Source organism: Macaca nemestrina, chromosome 1, assembly GCF_043159975.1.
Source record: "Macaca nemestrina isolate mMacNem1 chromosome 1, mMacNem.hap1, whole genome shotgun sequence".
NCBI lineage: Eukaryota > Metazoa > Chordata > Mammalia > Primates > Cercopithecidae > Macaca > Macaca nemestrina.
The window spans coordinates 7,056,972-7,073,897 of NC_092125.1; the positions used below are offsets into that span (position 1 = coordinate 7,056,972).

General features: G+C 43.6%; 1 protein-coding gene across 6 annotated transcripts in view; it reads left to right on the forward strand.

Moving 5' to 3' along the window:
* Window positions 1-16,926, forward strand: part of LOC105474663 (phospholipase D family member 5) — a 418,259-nt gene that overhangs the window by 390,232 nt on the left and 11,101 nt on the right. For all 6 annotated transcript variants that reach the window (XM_071073552.1, XM_011729479.3, XM_011729478.3 and 3 more), the window contains 2 exons: window positions 5,344-5,512; window positions 12,725-12,839. In XM_071073552.1, the coding sequence (XP_070929653.1) occupies window positions 5,344-5,512; window positions 12,725-12,839 (284 nt within the window). The remainder of the gene's footprint in view (window positions 1-5,343; window positions 5,513-12,724; window positions 12,840-16,926) is intronic.

A 16,926-nucleotide genomic window follows, 5' to 3' on the forward strand; every position in this document is an offset into this window, starting at 1 on the left:
TCCTAAAGTGAGTCCATTTTAAAGGCTTAGGGTCTCACCCTACAGAAGTACCTCAGTAGTTTACATTAAGGAAATGAGAGTAACTTTCTAAAGAAAATTAGGTTGCTCTCAACTTGAAAATTATTTGAAAGGATAAAAGATAAAATATTATATGAAAAAAAAATATCCTTTGAAAATTATTAACAAGGATATACCTGAAAAGGGTGTATTGAAACTGAGTAGTCTTGCCAGACTTTCCTTAAGGGAAGCATTGTTGTTTTATATTCACAGCAGTCTTCATTTAATGCCAAATTCTCATAATATCTTCTCAATGTAAAGGAGAAAGAGGCCGGGCGCAGTGGCTCATGCCTGTAATCACAGAACTTTGGGAGGCCGAGGCGGGTGGATCACGAGGTCAGGAGATCGAGACCATCCTGGCTAACACGCTGAAACCCTGTCTCTACTAGAAATACAAAAACAAAATTAGCCGGGCATGGTAGCAGGTGCCTGTAGTACCAGCTACTTGGGAGGCTGAGGCGGGAGAATGGCGTGAACCAGGGAGGTGGAGTTTGCAGTAAGTCGAGATTGCGCCACTCACTCCAGTCTGGGCAACAGACAGAGACTCCACCTCAAAAAAAAAAGAGAAACTTATATATGTTCTCAGTCAATCCATCCTTCTCTGTGAAAAGAGAACAGTTTAAAAATGCAATGCTTTTCAATAATTCATCATTGTTCAAGCATGCAAACATGGAATAAATTCAGGGATGGAATTTATGACAAACTCTTTGGAAAATCATTGCATGCATAAATGCATGGCCATGCTTAGGTATTTCCACTTTTGCTTTCTTGCTGGAATGCAGAGGTGCTTGAATAATTAGTTTGATCCAGGAAATGTTTTCAAAGTGCATATTTTTCGGAGGGTGACCCAAGGCCTTTTTAATTTGGAATATTACAGTTTCAAAATAACCATTTACTGAGGCTAAATGATTAAGTATGCCCTATATTGCTTGAATAATTTTTACATCACCAACCCTACATGATGCATAATATGTAGCTTCTTTGTGCAAATAACCATAGGATTACAGAAAGAGTCTTTTTCCAAGAAAATGATTGTTTCTTATAACAGTTAGTAGAAAAGCACTTTTAGCTGCAAGATGCATTTATTTAAACACTTTTATTTTAAAATATTGTGCATCTTTACAAAAATTAGCTGTGTGTGGTGGCACACGCCTGTAATCCCAGCTACTCAGGTGGCTGAGGCAGGAGAATCACTTGAACCCAGGAGGTAGAGGTTGCAGTGAGCCAAGATCACATCACTGTACTCCAGCCCGGGCAACAGAGTGAGACTCCATCTCAATACACACACACACACACACACACACACACACACACACACACACACACACACACACAGAGCATCCTTTGGACATTCATGGATTTTCTTCCCGACACACTTCCACACCTTTTCTATCCCTCCTTTTTATTTTTCCTCCCTTTGTTGTTCACTTGGTTTTAGATTTAGTTTTAGATTTTACCTCCACTTTGGGAACATTTCAAAACATAATAGGGGTTTTACCTGATTTTCCTGTTATTGAGAAGGAGAATAAGGTCAAGTTCAGGGAGTTACATGTTAGGATGGCATGATGATTTCTCAGGATTGACAAAACCTTTGTTCCCTGAAGTTCTATGAACAAAATTGAGATTCTTTATGGTGAAGGGGTAAATAATTAGCATGGAGGATCTAAAATATTTTAGAAATCCAGAAAAAACGAAAAGAATGTTAAAGAATCAGAGGCTCACTTGAAATTTTGCATTTTGGTTATAAATCTACCATTTCAGCTATTAAATGAAACTTCTTTTATTGTATTTTTAAAATTTTAAACCTGTAAATGCTTTTAACTTTCTAAATTGAAAGATCATCAAAGAGACATAAGTAGTTGTCCAAGCATCAAGATTATAATTAAATTCTTCTCAATCAGATAAATTAATTATTTGTATAAATTCAGACTGGTGACTCGTCTTTATCTAGTCCCAGAAAAGCTTTTCAGGAGTGAATTCAACTTTAATAAATAGGTAAATACTATCAAATTTCAGTATGTTAATGGAATTAATCTTTCAGACTTAACTTTTAGTCTATATATTGCCAACCATCCAAATGAAAGAGAAAAAAATCATACACTCTCAAATCAGAAATGATTAACAGCATGTATAAAAAACACACACTATTATTTAGCCATAGTGTTAGAAATAACTTCTACTTTTCAAGATAGTAGGAAGGGAATGGAGCAATGTTCTGTGACTAAATAAATCCTACAGTAAAAATTCAGAAGCCAGCCAGGCACAGTGGCTCACGCCTGTAATCCCACCACTCTGGGAGGCCAAGGTGGGCGGATCACCTGAGGTCAGGAGTTATAGACTGTCCCAACCAACATGGTGAAACCCCATCTCTACTAAAAGTACAAAAATTAGCTGGGCATGGTGGCAGGCACCTGTAATCCCAGCTACTTGAGAGGCTGAGGCAGGAGAATCACTTACCTGGGAAGCCAAGGTTGCAGTGAGCCGAGATCACGCCATTGCACTCCAGCCTGGGCAACAAGAGTGAAACTCCATTTAAAAAAAAAAAAAAATTCAGAAGCCCTATTTCACTTCTTCCTGATTTAGCAATCAAGCTCTCTTTCTTAAGCAAGTCACTTAATTATTTAGGTCTCAGTTTGGAGTTGTTCATTATTTATTTCTTCAGTCACATAAAATACATCTTTCACAAGGAAATCAGTAAGTGTGTAAAGGAATAATAAAAATGTAGCCTGATTAGTCTTTCAAGTATTAATGCTTTTTATGTATTCATTCAACAATTTTTTTTTTTTTTTTTTTGTGAGACAGAGTTTTACTCTTGTCACCCAGGCTGAGTGCAATGGCAAGATCTCGGCTCACTGCAACCTCTGCCTCCCAGCCTCCCAGGTTCAGGTGATTCTCCTGCCTCAGCTTCCCGAGTAGTAGCTGGGACTACAGGCACATGCCACCACACTGGGCTAATTTTAGTATTTTTAGTAGAGATGGGGTTTCACCATGTTGGCCAGGCTGGTCTCGATCTCCTGACCTCAGGTGATCCACCAGCCTTGGCTTCCCAAATGCTAGGATTACAGGCGTGAGCCACCACGCCCAGCCTCATTCAACAAATATTTATTGAGCACTGTGACTAGTGATTAAAGCATGAGGAGCATATGATCTCAACCTCCATCTAACAGGACAGGAAAGAGACTGTTAGAACAGAGGTGTGACTGGTACAGTGAACGTCTGTAGAGAATATTACAGACGCTACGTAAAACAGAGGTGTGACTGGTACAGTGAACGTCTCTAGAGAATATTACAGACGCTAGGTAAAAGAGCCCCCGCCGTGCAGCTTCAGGGTTAGAAGCAGCCCATTGGAGGAGATGCTCACTGACTTACAATTCAAAATATTCAGTTTCTCCACAAAAATTTCTTGAAAAAAACTTTTTAAAACTCAGGAATTTGTCAGAAAGGGTGAAAAATTTTCCCAGTGGAAGGGACAGCATGAGCCAAGTTTCAGATGGAGAAAAAAAGAGCTCAAGGTAAAGTGGTGAGAGATCTAATTGAAGAGGGGGCAAGGGCCAGAAACCAGAGATCCCAACCACTGGGGGAGTCTTGTGACTTTGTGGCGGTTCCACTTGATGGATTTTTGTGGAGGGGTGGGTTTTGTTTTGTTTTGGTTTTGTTTGAGGTGGAGTCTTCCTCTGTCACCCAGGCTGGAGTGCAGTGGCACGATCTCGGCTCACTGCAACATCCACCTCCTGGGTTCAAGTGATTCTCCTGCCTCAGCTTCCCGAGTAGCTGGAACTACAGGCGCATACCACCATGTCCGGCTAATTTTTGTATTTTTATTAGAGATGGGGTTTCACCATGTTGGCCACGCTGGTCTCAAACTCCCGACCTCAAGTGATCCATGCACCTTGGCCTCCCAAAGTGCTGGGATGACAGGTGTGAGCCACCACGCCGGCCCCACTGTTTTAATTCAAGAAGTAGCCTCACCAGGTCTGCCTTAGATGATCACTGTGGTGGTCATCGAGGAAGTGCCTGACTGGAGGCAGAGAAACCAAGTTCCAGCACAAGGCTGAGACGGTCTTTCCTCAGCTTCATGGGTATAAAACCAGACAAAGAGAACTGTAGTGTGGATCCAGGATCTAGATTTTTGCCGAGAGCAAGAGGAAGGTAGAGAGGCAAGTATTATTCAAGTGATCAGAACTGAGATGAGGCTGGGCAGGCAAGGGAGACAGGAGAGGCTGATGGACCGGGCTGATTGAAGGCATCATGAATCTGCAGCCTGCATGTGACGAAAGAGTGGTTAAGAGAGTGGGGAATCAGGACAGGAGGCCTTTAGAGGTGCAATGATCATGACACTGGCAGGCTACAGTTTCAAATAATATATCATTAGTTCAAATACTGAATTGGCCCAGGATATAGGGTAAGAGTTTGATGAGTAAACAAAAGGTCTACAAATGTCAGGGCCAAGGGGAGGGAGAATGATTTAAGGCTTGGTCCTTAAGACAGGAAAGCTTTTTGTTTTAACATAAGAATTAAATGACAGTTCTGGAAGTGACGGCGTGTGTTGGGGGCCGGCAGAGGCAGAGCAGGAGGCTGCCCAGCATCATAAACCAAGCGGCCAGGTCATGGTAGGAGATGCACGCAGGATTCCAGGAGAAGCTGCGGCCTCAGGGAGGAATCAGGATTCAGTTAAGGCAAAGGCTTAAGGATTCAGAGAAAGGTCGAGCCTGTTGGGGAAACTTTGCCTGTTGGAAGATTCCAAAAGCCCTGCAGAAAATGTGGAAGGTAGGGGAGTAGTGGGCGTCTTGGTCAGGAGAGACCACGGCAAGGACAGTCGGGAATGGAAAGTGTGGGGAAGCTCAGATGACCAGAGCAGAAGTTCATTTCGGGGACAATCACCAAAGAGAAGTTTTAGTGGCATTTGGGCACTGAGGGGGTGCTCAGGGTTCCTAACTGGAATTCTATTGGATAATCAGTTCTTAGTGGACTGAGGCCCAGGTAGCATCAGAGATGTAGTAAAGGTGGCCTGTGGTGGCAGTCAGCCTGTCCTCACCCCAGCCCACACAGCCCAAGGACCTGGTGGCAGGAAACCTCCTTTTAGGCAGGGGCAGGTCCCAGCAAATCATCATTTCCTGGTGCCTAAGCTAAGAGGCTTGTATGTTTTTCAACCTCTCCGATGAGGTTGTTTATATATTACAGGATAAAGTAATGATCAGAGTAATATCAATGTTCTGTGCTGTCTAGTAAACTTCTTTCCCCAAACTAACTTAATTTATTTTTACTATTTGGATATGATTTCTGCAGGACTTACTGGCCAGACTTGGATGCAAAAATAAGAGAAGCATTAGTTTTACGAAGCGTTAGAGTTCGACTCCTTATAAGCTTCTGGAAGGAAACTGATCCCCTTACGTTTAACTTTATTTCATCTCTTAAAGCGATTTGCACCGAAATAGCCAACTGCAGTTTGAAAGTCGTAAGTATTGTGTTGACTGTGTTACTAAATAAAAAGTGAATGCCCTCTGCATGTGTGTGAAAGCTGCAAGCATACACCTACGTGTAAACTTACAGTGAGAACCAGGATGACAATCTTCAAAAAACACGTTAATTTTTTCAAAACAATCACATACAAAAAAAGGAGAGTAGAGCTCATGTTTCCTGATACCTTCTCTGTCCAGCCCTCTTCTCCCTTTCTGTTGCATCCTTTCCATTTTCTTTTTTCTTTTCTTTTTTTTTTTTCTTGAGACAGTGTTTTGCTCTTCACCCAGGCTGGAGTGCAGTAGCACAATCCCGGCTCACTGCAGCCTTGATCCCTGGGCTTAGCTAATTTTGCATTTTTGGTAGAGATGGGGCTTCACCATGTTGCCCAGGCTGGTGTTGAACTCCTGGGCTCAAGCAATCTGCCCACCTTGGCCTTCCAAAGTGCTGGGACTACCGACATGAGCCACCGCGCCTGGCCCTCTCTATTTTGCTTGAACTACCCCATTCACCTACTGTTCTTACTTGTAAGACTGTGACCAACAGAGCACTGGTGCGTGCACCAGCACAGACTCCCCCAGCCCAAAGCCTCCTAGTCTGGGTCCCCATGCTTGCTGCGGGTCCCTCGGGCCACATACTAATCCACCTCTGGAGACCTTGAGGGAGGTAAGATTGGGAATTGGGAATAGATCTGAAATGTGTTAATTCTCTAGCACGTCTTTGACTCTACTCCAATCCTCATCGCCCTCTTCCTCCGCTCCAGACTTGGTGCGAGCTATTCCCTCTGCCTACAACACTCTTCTTCTCCATGTTTACCCACTTCATAACCACTAATCCTATAGGTCTCAGCTTTCCTCAACCCCATTGCAGTCATTCAACAAACACGCACTGAGAATCTGGCCTGTGGCAGGCTCTCTTCTAGGTAACCAAGCTGCATCCCTTGATTTAGGGACCCAGGGTATCAAGGGCTGTGCAGTTAACTTTGACACATGGCTTCCATGATCGCCCTGACCCTGAATATCCCAAGGCCAGACAGGAGAAGAGCAGAACTGGAGGGCTGTGTGAGAGGCACTTTTGGATTAGGCCTGGAGGTAGGGAACGTCCCTTTAGCCTTCATTCCACTGCCTGGATAGCTTTCACATGGCCATGCCTAATAGCCAGGGAGGCTTATGACCCTGTTCAGAAAGCCAACTGTGTTTCCAGGGTGACAAAGGAACAGGTTTGTGAATCATCATGATCTGAAGTTCCTGGTACACAGGATCCATTTCACTCCTCTTCCCTCTTAGAGAACCCTCATTCCCACCTCCCACAGGGGAGAAAACGCAAAGTTTCACGCAGTCACTGCACAGTCTTCCAGTGATGTGCATTTCTGGACATCGAGCCTGAAAGCGGTACATCATAGTTTGTCAATGTAAAAACTAAAACAGAACAGTAAGAATTCCCCACCACTCACCAAAAAATACCCAAAATCAGGTTAAGGCTATCTCCCTTCCTGAGTACAGAAACAGGATAAGCACAAGGAAAACCGCCATTAGAAAGGGAAGGTTCGGAGGCCCATGGCGGTCCCTGGTCCACAGCAATTATAAAGCTCTTCTGGGAAGGTATTGTGAAGTCCTCATAGGCCTGCTGGTTCAGACCCAGGACCCAAGGTTGTTTTTTGTTTTTTTGTTTTTTTTTTTTTTTGAGACGGAGTCTCGCTCTGTCGCCCAGGCTGGAGTGCCGTGGCTGGATCTCAGCTCACTGCAAGCTCCGCCTCCCGGGTTCACGCCATTCTCCTGCCTCAACCTCCAGAGTAGCTGGGACCACAGGCGCCCGCCACCTCGCCCGGCTAGTTTTTTTGCATTTTTTAGTAGAGACGGGGTTTCACCGTGTTAGCCAGGATGGTCTCCATCTCCTGACCTCGTGATCCGCCCGTCTCAGCCTCCCAAAGTGCTGGGATTACAGGCGTGAGCCACCGCGCCCAGCCCCAAGGTTGTTTTAAGGCATGAACAGTTAAAGGAGTTTGTGGTCCTAGCATGAGCTGGTTGGTTTCTTGGGCAATGCAAGTTTCTCAGAAATGTAGCAGGTTCTGATGTACTTGCTTCTAGTTATTTCCATGTATCCATAGCCATGTCCAAAGTTTCTTGTTGTACATAATTCCCTAACTTGATGAATTATGCTTTCTACTTCATAGACTTCTCTCTCTCTCTAATGATAGGGTTCATTCAAGACCATCAGACACAGGTAGGAAGATTACCCCTATTAAAATTACACCAATTATTTCATCTTTTCTACAGGGCTCAGTCTTCACTGGCCACTTAAAAGATTTTTCATACTTATTTTCTATTGAGTTCTAGGTACAATCAGCTTTCTAACCCTGTGAAATACCAAATTTCTGATCTATCTGCTCTCTATCATTTCCACTTGTAAACTAGCCATTCCTTCCCTGAGCCTATTTATCTCCTCTCATAAGCTTTTTAAAAGCACAACTGACAGGCCAGGCACAGTGGCTCACGCCTATAATCCCAGCCCTTTGGGAGGCCAAGGCAGGTGGATCACTTGAGGTCAGGAGTTCAAGACCAGCCTGGACAACATGGTGAAACCCCATCTCTAGTAAAAATACAAAAATTAGCTGGGCGTGGTGGTGCACGCCTGAAATCCCAGCTACTTGGGAGGCTGAGGCACAAGCATTACCTGGAACCCGGGAGGCAGAGGTTGCAGTGAGCCGAGATTGCGCCACTGCATTCCAGACAGAGCAAGACCCTGTCTCAAAAAAAAAAAAAAAAAAAAAAACCCACAAATAACCACACACAGTACAAACAATTCATTTCCCCAGTCCCTACAGCCAAAGCCCTATTAGCCAAAGGTTCGGTGGTACTTGGTATGCCTTCCAAACAAATGCCGGTTATGGTTTTACCAAATAGTTTGTCACTATATAACATGAGATTTCATCTTTCCATCCTACAATACCAATTTACTTGCTGCCCGCTGCCCAATGAGTAAACCAGTGCTACATCATTTATTAAGTTTTTGTTGTGTTGCTGTTATAGCAACACGCACTTCACATTGCCTGAACTTAGTAAGTACTTAATACTTTTTAAATAAGTGAAGAAATGTGTTATATTCATGAATATTCATTAGTATATACCGTTATCCAGGCACTGAGTTAAATGCCTTATATAGATTATGTAATATCCACAACCAGACAGGCAGACATGTGGCTTATGCCTGTAATCTCAGTGCTTTGGGAGTCCAAGGCAGGAGGTTCACTTGAGGCCACAAGTTCAAGACCTGCCTGGGCAACGTAGGGAGACCCCATCTCTACAAAAACATTTAAGAGAAATAATATTTACAATACCCTGTGAAACAGGTACTTTCCCTATTTTATAGACATGGGAACTGAAGCTTACATTAGATAACCTCTCTCCAGGACACTCATGAGTAATGGGGCAAGACTCAAACCTAAGTCTTTTGAACTCCAGAACCTGAACTCTTAAACATGTCTCCAAGGCCCCAGCATGTAGAAGAGATCATTGCAGTCACAAAGCCCTTTTTAATCTTTCTTATCTATATTCAGAAACGTCATATACACCAAGGTGCAGTGGCTCACGCTTGTAATCCCAACACTTTGGGAGGCCAAGACAAGTGGATCCCTTGAGGCCAAGAGTTCAAGACCAGCCTGGACAACATGGCAACACCCTATTTCTACATAAAAGGAAAAAAAATGAAAAAAAAAAAAACTAGCCAGGTGTGGTGGTGCACATCTGTAGTCCTAGGGACTCAGGACTCAGCAGGTAGAGGCCAGGGGATCACTTTAGCTTAGGAGTTCAAGGCTGCAGTGACCTATGATTGCCACTGCACTTCAGCCTGGGGACAGAGCAAGACTCTGTCTCAAAGCAAAAACAAAACATCATCTACTGCATCTGCCCAAAGATACAAGAAGCTACACATCCAAATTATATCCCTGAGGATCAAAAAAAGGTCAGATGTTTGTAACTCATTCATGCCAGTAAGATATTTTAAATTTTATTTTTCATGAAATTATTAACTTAAATTCATAAAAATGTAGAATTTACTGTAAATTTCCAAAAATAATGCTTCTCTCCTGTGTTTTCATCTTCATTTCCCTAATAGTCTGGTAACTTTGATGGATAATGGAAATTCTGATCTCTATTTAACTGGTTTTTGTAAACTGAGGAAATCATGCACACATCTGTGTAGTCACAAATCAGTATAAGTATTAGAAATAAAAACTTGACTGTGATTACTACCACATATCTGTTTTCCAGGCCAGATTTTCAAATAAATGAAATAACCAGGAGTTGGATCAGGGCGCCAACCTGGGTTTGGAATCAGGTACCCAGGATCAGAGGAGAAGCAGGTGCAGTCCCAGGGAGTCAGAGACACAGGAGAATGGAGTCTAATTGTATTCAATACCTTTTCACAGACAAGAGAACTCTTGGGATTGATTCAGCTCAGAAACAGCTTTTTCCAGATAATTACAGTGGCATATGGAGCTCCAGGAAAAAGGAAGTGAGAAAAAGAACAGGTGTCTTGTTCACCAATGACTCACATGACGCTTGGTGGAGTTTTCAAAACACACATGTTGAATGAGTGCATGCATGACATATGAAGTCAAAGAAGGGAGCTAATAAAGGCAGAGTGATAAGAAAGATTCTGCAAGCCAGTGAGGGGACAGGGCAGAACCCAGGACAGTGCCTGAGTCCAAGGTGTGGTTAGCCATTTTCTGCAGGCGTGTGCTGGGGAAGGGTGACCACGGGTGAAGAGGCTGCCCAGTGAAGTCGTGCACTCTGGAGGTCAGTACAGCCGCACTCAGAGGAGCCCCTGTTATTCGCGAGGTCTAGCAGGAGCAGAGAGGACAGTCTGGAGCTTTCGGTATACCATATGGTGCATTTGCTCCAATCTCCTTTTCCAAATTCTCCTCTTGCCAAGTCACGGGTCCATGCCCACCCGCTGTTTCTTGACCCCCCCCCCGCCCCACAGCACACCTGCCACTAGGGCACCTGCAGTTGAAACTTCCAGGGCGTGAAGTGTCAGCTGCTCTAAGAATTACCAAAAATTACAAGGAAAGTAGAATCCATCATTGCAACTTTTATAGTACTTAATCAGCTTCCTCTTTTTGATATTTTTGAACACAGATGGTCACTTTTCTTGAATAAACCAAACATTAATAGTTCACACATAGCCATTGTATAAAACAGAGGACATACACTTCTAAGCATCAATACAAGCCTAGATGAGCAAGAAGCTTATGGCCCTAATGTCTAGAACACAGATGGGTGATAAACTCTTCCAAGAAAAGTGGGGATTGGAATATTGCATAGAGCGTGTCTTCAGGAGCCTGGTAGTGCTGATAAAGCACATGGCCTGGGAACTAGGTAGGGAATCTCTGTCCTTAAAGGAGTGGGCACCCCCACCTCCAACCACCTCCAGCCCTGATGTGGATTTGTCTCCATGAGGGGCTCATGGAAAGAGAAAAGACTGCGAAGCACAAAATTGTCCTAGTCAGCTGATTTTTTTAGAGTTTTTTTTTTTTTAACAAACTAATAAATCAATTTTGAAATGTCTTTGCTGTCACCCACAGTGTATTAGGTGTCGAATAATACCAGTAAATAAAACCTGATTTCTGCTGTCGTTTTAGTCTTCCAGAGAAAGCTGTTTCCCCTCTTAAGGGCCATCTTTGACTTTCTAGAGCAAATGGGTTTCTACTGAAGCCTCAAGCTGTGACTCTATCCTTGACTTAACTCAAGATGTATATTTTATTCTTTTTGAAATCCATCTTGATTCTACAATAATATCTTTCCCAAAAGGAAACAGTCACACGTGTGGCCATGTGTGGTGATAGAATGTCCAAGCGAGGTAACTTCTGGCTGTTATTGGTGGTGATGCGCTCAGTATTTGTGTGACCTCATAAACATAAAACTGTGACTTAAGAACATTCATAGCTTATTAGGTCACTTTGAAGAGTCCAGAAACCAATGCAGATTTTGCAGAAGACAGGAACTGAGGACACTGGGTGACCCAGGTATCGCTGTCTATAACCGTGGGGATGTGGCCCTGAGAGCCACACAGATTACATGCTTACCTGCGTTGTGGAATAGACAGTTTTTAGGTAGATTTTGATCTCTGCACCGTGGGCCTCGAGGGTTTTACAAAAACTCAAAATAGAACTTCTGTGGCTAGAAGGGATCTTAGCGATCATCGAGCTTGTCACCGTTCTACCACGCTAGGGGAGGGGAGTCCAACTCTCATTATTTCCTCAAGCCAAATGTGAACACTTACGGTTTTAAAACTGCAAATGACATCTCCTTTTCTAGGTATCATGCCATTTTCCTCCCTGCCTCTTCTTTCCTTTAAATACACATGATTCTATAGCTGTGGACATTCCAAAAGGTTCCAGGCAGTTCTGAAAATACTCACCATTTTCCCATATAGGGGATAACTGATATTTTCACCTTTGACTATGTCTTCCAGTGAGCTGAGTCATGGAGTTCCATGAGTTTAGCCACAGTTTAAGCCTTGTCTGAGAATTTAGCAAATTCCGCAGACCCCTAAGGCATAGCCTGGCCGTTCCTGCAGTCATACCCCTTCTTTTAGCTGCCCCATTCCTGGCCATGGGTGAACTGGAAGGTTGCCTTCTGAGTCAATAAAAGTTGAAATTCAGAATTCACGGTTTGAAATTGTGATTTTTTTTTTTCAGTTGCCTATCAAAAGAGCTCCTAGACTTAGGTGTTCAGATGGAAAAGTATTTGTTCCTATGGTAAAGTCTCTTTTGACCTTTGCAAATCCCTAGTTTAATCAGCTAGTCATTGACGTAATGTATGCAACATGTAAGAATACTCATTCAGTTCATTGCCATGCTTGACAGAAAGCACCCTGAGGCATGCTTCAAATGCCAGCGCACCCTGATGAATAAGACAATGCGAATTAAACAACCTTCCGGCCCTTATCCTGCTGAAAAAAGAAAAGGAATTTTGTGTTCATTTTGTAGCTTAAAAGTGTTAATTATATACCTCGTTGAGCATGCTAATTTTCTCTTGTTGCCTATTTAGATTTGAGAACAAAAATAGCTTCATCTATGTGAGGTAATAAGATTATGGCTTTAATAACCCATCATGAGGTCTATTGTTGATATTTGGATAATACATTCTTTTGTGCTCTTGGACAAGACCAGAAATGTTCCTCTTATTTACCTGTTTTTGTCTTACAGAAATTTTTTGATCTGGAAAGAGAGAATGCTTGTGCTACAAAAGAACAAAAGAATCACACCTTTCCTAGGTTAAATCGCAACAAGTACATGGTGACAGATGGAGCGGCTTATATTGGTAGGTGTCAGGGCTGTGAGGCTCCTTGGGTGGGGGTCACCCAGGCAGTGGTAGTCCAGCTGTGCTCCACGGTATGCCCTGGGGAGGAAGCAAGGCCTTGGGAACCACTGCTGGTGAATGGGGGGAAATGGAGATCAGGAAGCAGGATGGTGAAGACAGGGAGGCTCATCACTCAAATACCTGTTTCATGGCCTGAGTTATATACTAGAAGACATAGAGGACACCTTTCCATAAATGTTTTACAGAAATTTTCTGGTCCCTTTGCCTCATTGTATAGGCAGGGATGAGAATGGCTCATCAAAGGTGTGTCCTGGCACTGGAACGAGCAGTGTCATCCCCCTGCGCACAGCACCACAAGCCAGCCTGACATGAGTGATAGGGAGGCAGACAGCGCTGAAACTCTCAGTGCCCAGCCAATTATCCCATCCCTGCCATCTTCCAAATGTCCCACTTTGTACAATTTAACTTGAACTCTTCAAACCTCAGTTTTCTCATCTGTAAGATGGGGCTAATAATAGCAACTACTTCATTGGATGAAGTGTAGAAGAGATAAAATGTGCAAAGTACCTGGCACATAGATAATACCCAATTAATACCAGCTATTATTATTAAGGTAAGAGACCCAGGTGCTGAAATCATTCTATAATGGTGTAATTATTAATATATCAAATTATTCTAATTTTCCATGATATATATGAGTCCATGGTAACCTTTTAACTAGTACCATCACAGGCAGTTAAAATGATCTATAAGAAGGTACATAAATCCAAAAACAGCAGTGCAGTAATTACATTGTACAGACGAAACGGCAGTCTCGAAGCAGAAAAAAAATGTTCATGGAATATAGAAATACAAAATCTGTATCAATTTTTTTCAAATTCAGTGAGTAAAAAGTAGACCCTTTTAACTTTGTAAAGCACTTGATTCATTTCTCTTGGCAACATCATCAATAGGGAGGGCAGCTTTTATCATCTGCAGTTTACAAATGAGGAAACTTGGACCCTAAGACTCAGAAATACAGACATTACAGGGATGGAGCCGGGTCTGGCATCCAGGGCCCCCAGTCCTCTCACCCCCTGCCACCGGCCCCGGCAGACACTGCCACTGGCCATGTGGGGAGTCACTAACTCCCAGGCTCAGTGTGAACATATTTTTCTTTTTCCATTTTCAATATCACATTAGAAGAGAGTATTGGAATATTTTAAAGATGTGTATCTGGCTGGGCGCAGTGGCTTACGCGGTAATCCCAGCCACTTTGGAGGGTGAGGCAGATGGATCATGTGAGGTCAGGAGTTCAAGACCAGCTTGGCCAACATGGTGAAAACCTGTCCTTACTAAAAAATACCAAAAAAACTAGCTGGACATGGTGATGGGTGTCTGTAATCCCAGCTACTTGGGAGGCTGAGGCAGGGAGAATTGCTTGAATCTGGAAGGCGGAGGTTGCAGTGAGCTGAGATGCCACTGCACTCCAGCCTGGGTGACAGGGTGGGACTCCTTCTCAAAAAAAAAAAAAAAACTAAATAGGCCGGGTACCGTGGCTCACTGTTGTAATCCCAGCACTTTGGGAGGTCAAGGCAGGTGGATCACCTGAGGCCAGGAGTTCAAGACCAGCCTGGGCAACATGGTGAAACCCCGTCTCTACTAAAAATACAAAAATTAGCTGGGTGCGGTGACACATGCCTGTAATCCCAGCTACTAGGGAGGCTGAGGCAGGAGAATCGCTTGAGCCCGGGAGGCAGAGGTTGCAGTGAGCCAAGACTGCACCACTGCACTCCAGCTTGGGCGGCAGGGCAAGACTCCGTCTCAAGAAAGAGAGGGAGAGATTGATCCTTCTGGCCTTCCGGTGGTGCTGGAATATGAGACTATTGGCTAGGTGTGGTGGCTCACGCCTGTAATCCCAGCACTTTGGGAGACCGAGGTGGGCAGATCACAAGGTCAGGAGATCAAGACCATCCTGGCTAACACGGTGAAACCCCGTCTCTACTAAAAATACAAAAAGTCAGCCGGGCGTGGTGGCGGGCACCTGTAGTCCCAGCTACTTGGGAGGCTGAGGCAGGAGAATGGCATGAACCCGGGAGGCGGAGCTCACAGTGAGCCGAGATCACACCACTGCACTCCAGCCTGGGCAACAGAGCAAGACTCCTCTGTCTCAAAAAAAAAAAAAAAAAAGAAAAAAGAAAATATTATTTCATTCCTGTTGTCACTCTCAGTGACCCAAAATGTGATTATTTTGATTTTTCTCACTTGCACCAACTTATGGAGAGTAATACGAAATCAGCTGCAAGTGATTAAAAACAACCTCAAACCCATTTAATAAAAAATGGGAACTTTTGGCTTAATCATCAGGGAACCCAGGGATGGTTCAGGTTTTAGGCACAACAGGACTGAGGGACTCAAATCCGGACATTTTACATGTGGAATTTACTTAAAGTGAGATGTTGTATGTCCATTCAGCAGTGACTTGTACCTGTATCTAAATGTTCTTTTGTGGGAAATTTTTTTTAAAAGGAGGGGAGGGCTTAAAAATTAAAATTAAAAAAATAAATACCTGAAACTAGGGATTTTTTTAAAATGTACTTTTGATGAATTAAGTGTTTTAGGTCGAGCACGGTGGCTCACACCTGTAATCCCAGCACTTTGAGAGACTGAGGCAGGTGGATCACCTAAGGTCAGGAGTTGGAGACCAGCCTGGCCAACATAGTGAAACCTTGTCTGTACTAAAAATACAAAATTAGCAGGGTATTGTGGCACACGCCTGTCCTCCCAGCTACTCGGGAGGCTGAGACAGGAGAATCACTTGAACCCGGGAGACAGAGGCTGCAGTGAGCCGAGATCCCACCACTGCACCCCAGCCTGGGCGAGACGGAGTGAGACTCCATCTCTAAATAAATAAATAGACCGGACACTGTGGCTCACACCTGTAATTCCAGCACTTTGGGAGGCTGAGGTGGGTGGATCACAAGGTCAGAAGATCGAGACCATCCTGGTAACACGGTGAAACCCCATCTCTACTAAAAATACAAAATATTAGCTAGGTGTGGTGGCATGCACCTGTAGTCCCAGCTACTCAGGAGGCTGAGGCAGGAGGATCACTAGAACCTGGGAGGCAGAGGTTGCTGTGACCCAAGATTGTGCCACGGCACTCCAGCCTGGGCAACAGAATGAGACTCCTTTCTCAATAAAATATTAAAAAATAATAAATATTTTAGAGTGAGACAAACCTATATTTGAATTCCAGCACTGACACTTACATGCTGAAAAATGGTAGAAAGTCACATAATCTCTGTAAGCCTCTATTTTCTAATCTGTAAAGTGGGGATAATAGCACCCGCCCTTCAGTGGTACTACGAGGCTTAAACAAGATAGTATATGAAGAGCTCCTAACACTGTCTCTGATCTGTCCATATCTTTAGGAAATATTGATTCCTGGCTCTCCCCTTTCTTCTTCCCTCTATAATACATTTTTAAATGAGTGAATTTTACACATAATATTTTATCACAACGTTAATTCCCTAGACTGAAGCATAGTTCTAGTATAAAAATACTCAAAGAACCTTAGGAGAAAAAAATCCATCAATAATTTAAATAATTATCAGCATGTTCTGATCTCCTAAGTCGTCACTGAGATACTTGCTGAGAACGCGGAGTTGAGCAAACTCCACAGTGGACCTGGAACGGAATCACCACTCCATTAAGTTTTCACAAGACTCACAGAAGAATCCCCAAACAGTGTCATCTCTCTAATTTTGAAATCTCCAGGGCACATTTGAGTTAAGCTCTGCAAACTTGTCTAGGAGATGGTTTGAAGGATTGGAGGGCTGACAAGGATGTGGTGGGTGGAGGGAAGGCACCCGAAGGCCCATGAACCTTCCCAGCGAGCTCTCCTGCAACCTCATCGTCATGTCCCTCTGGGTGACACTACAGTTCTGGCAACTGGGGGCTCAGCATGCATTTTTGGAAGCTGCAGTGGCAGTCTCAAAAAAAGCTGGATGAAATTGCCTCCCAATTAAAAAAACACTGAAGCATATATGTGATTCTGAAGTCAATCCAGACTGTCAGGAAGTGAAAGGTAGAAGAGCACAATCAC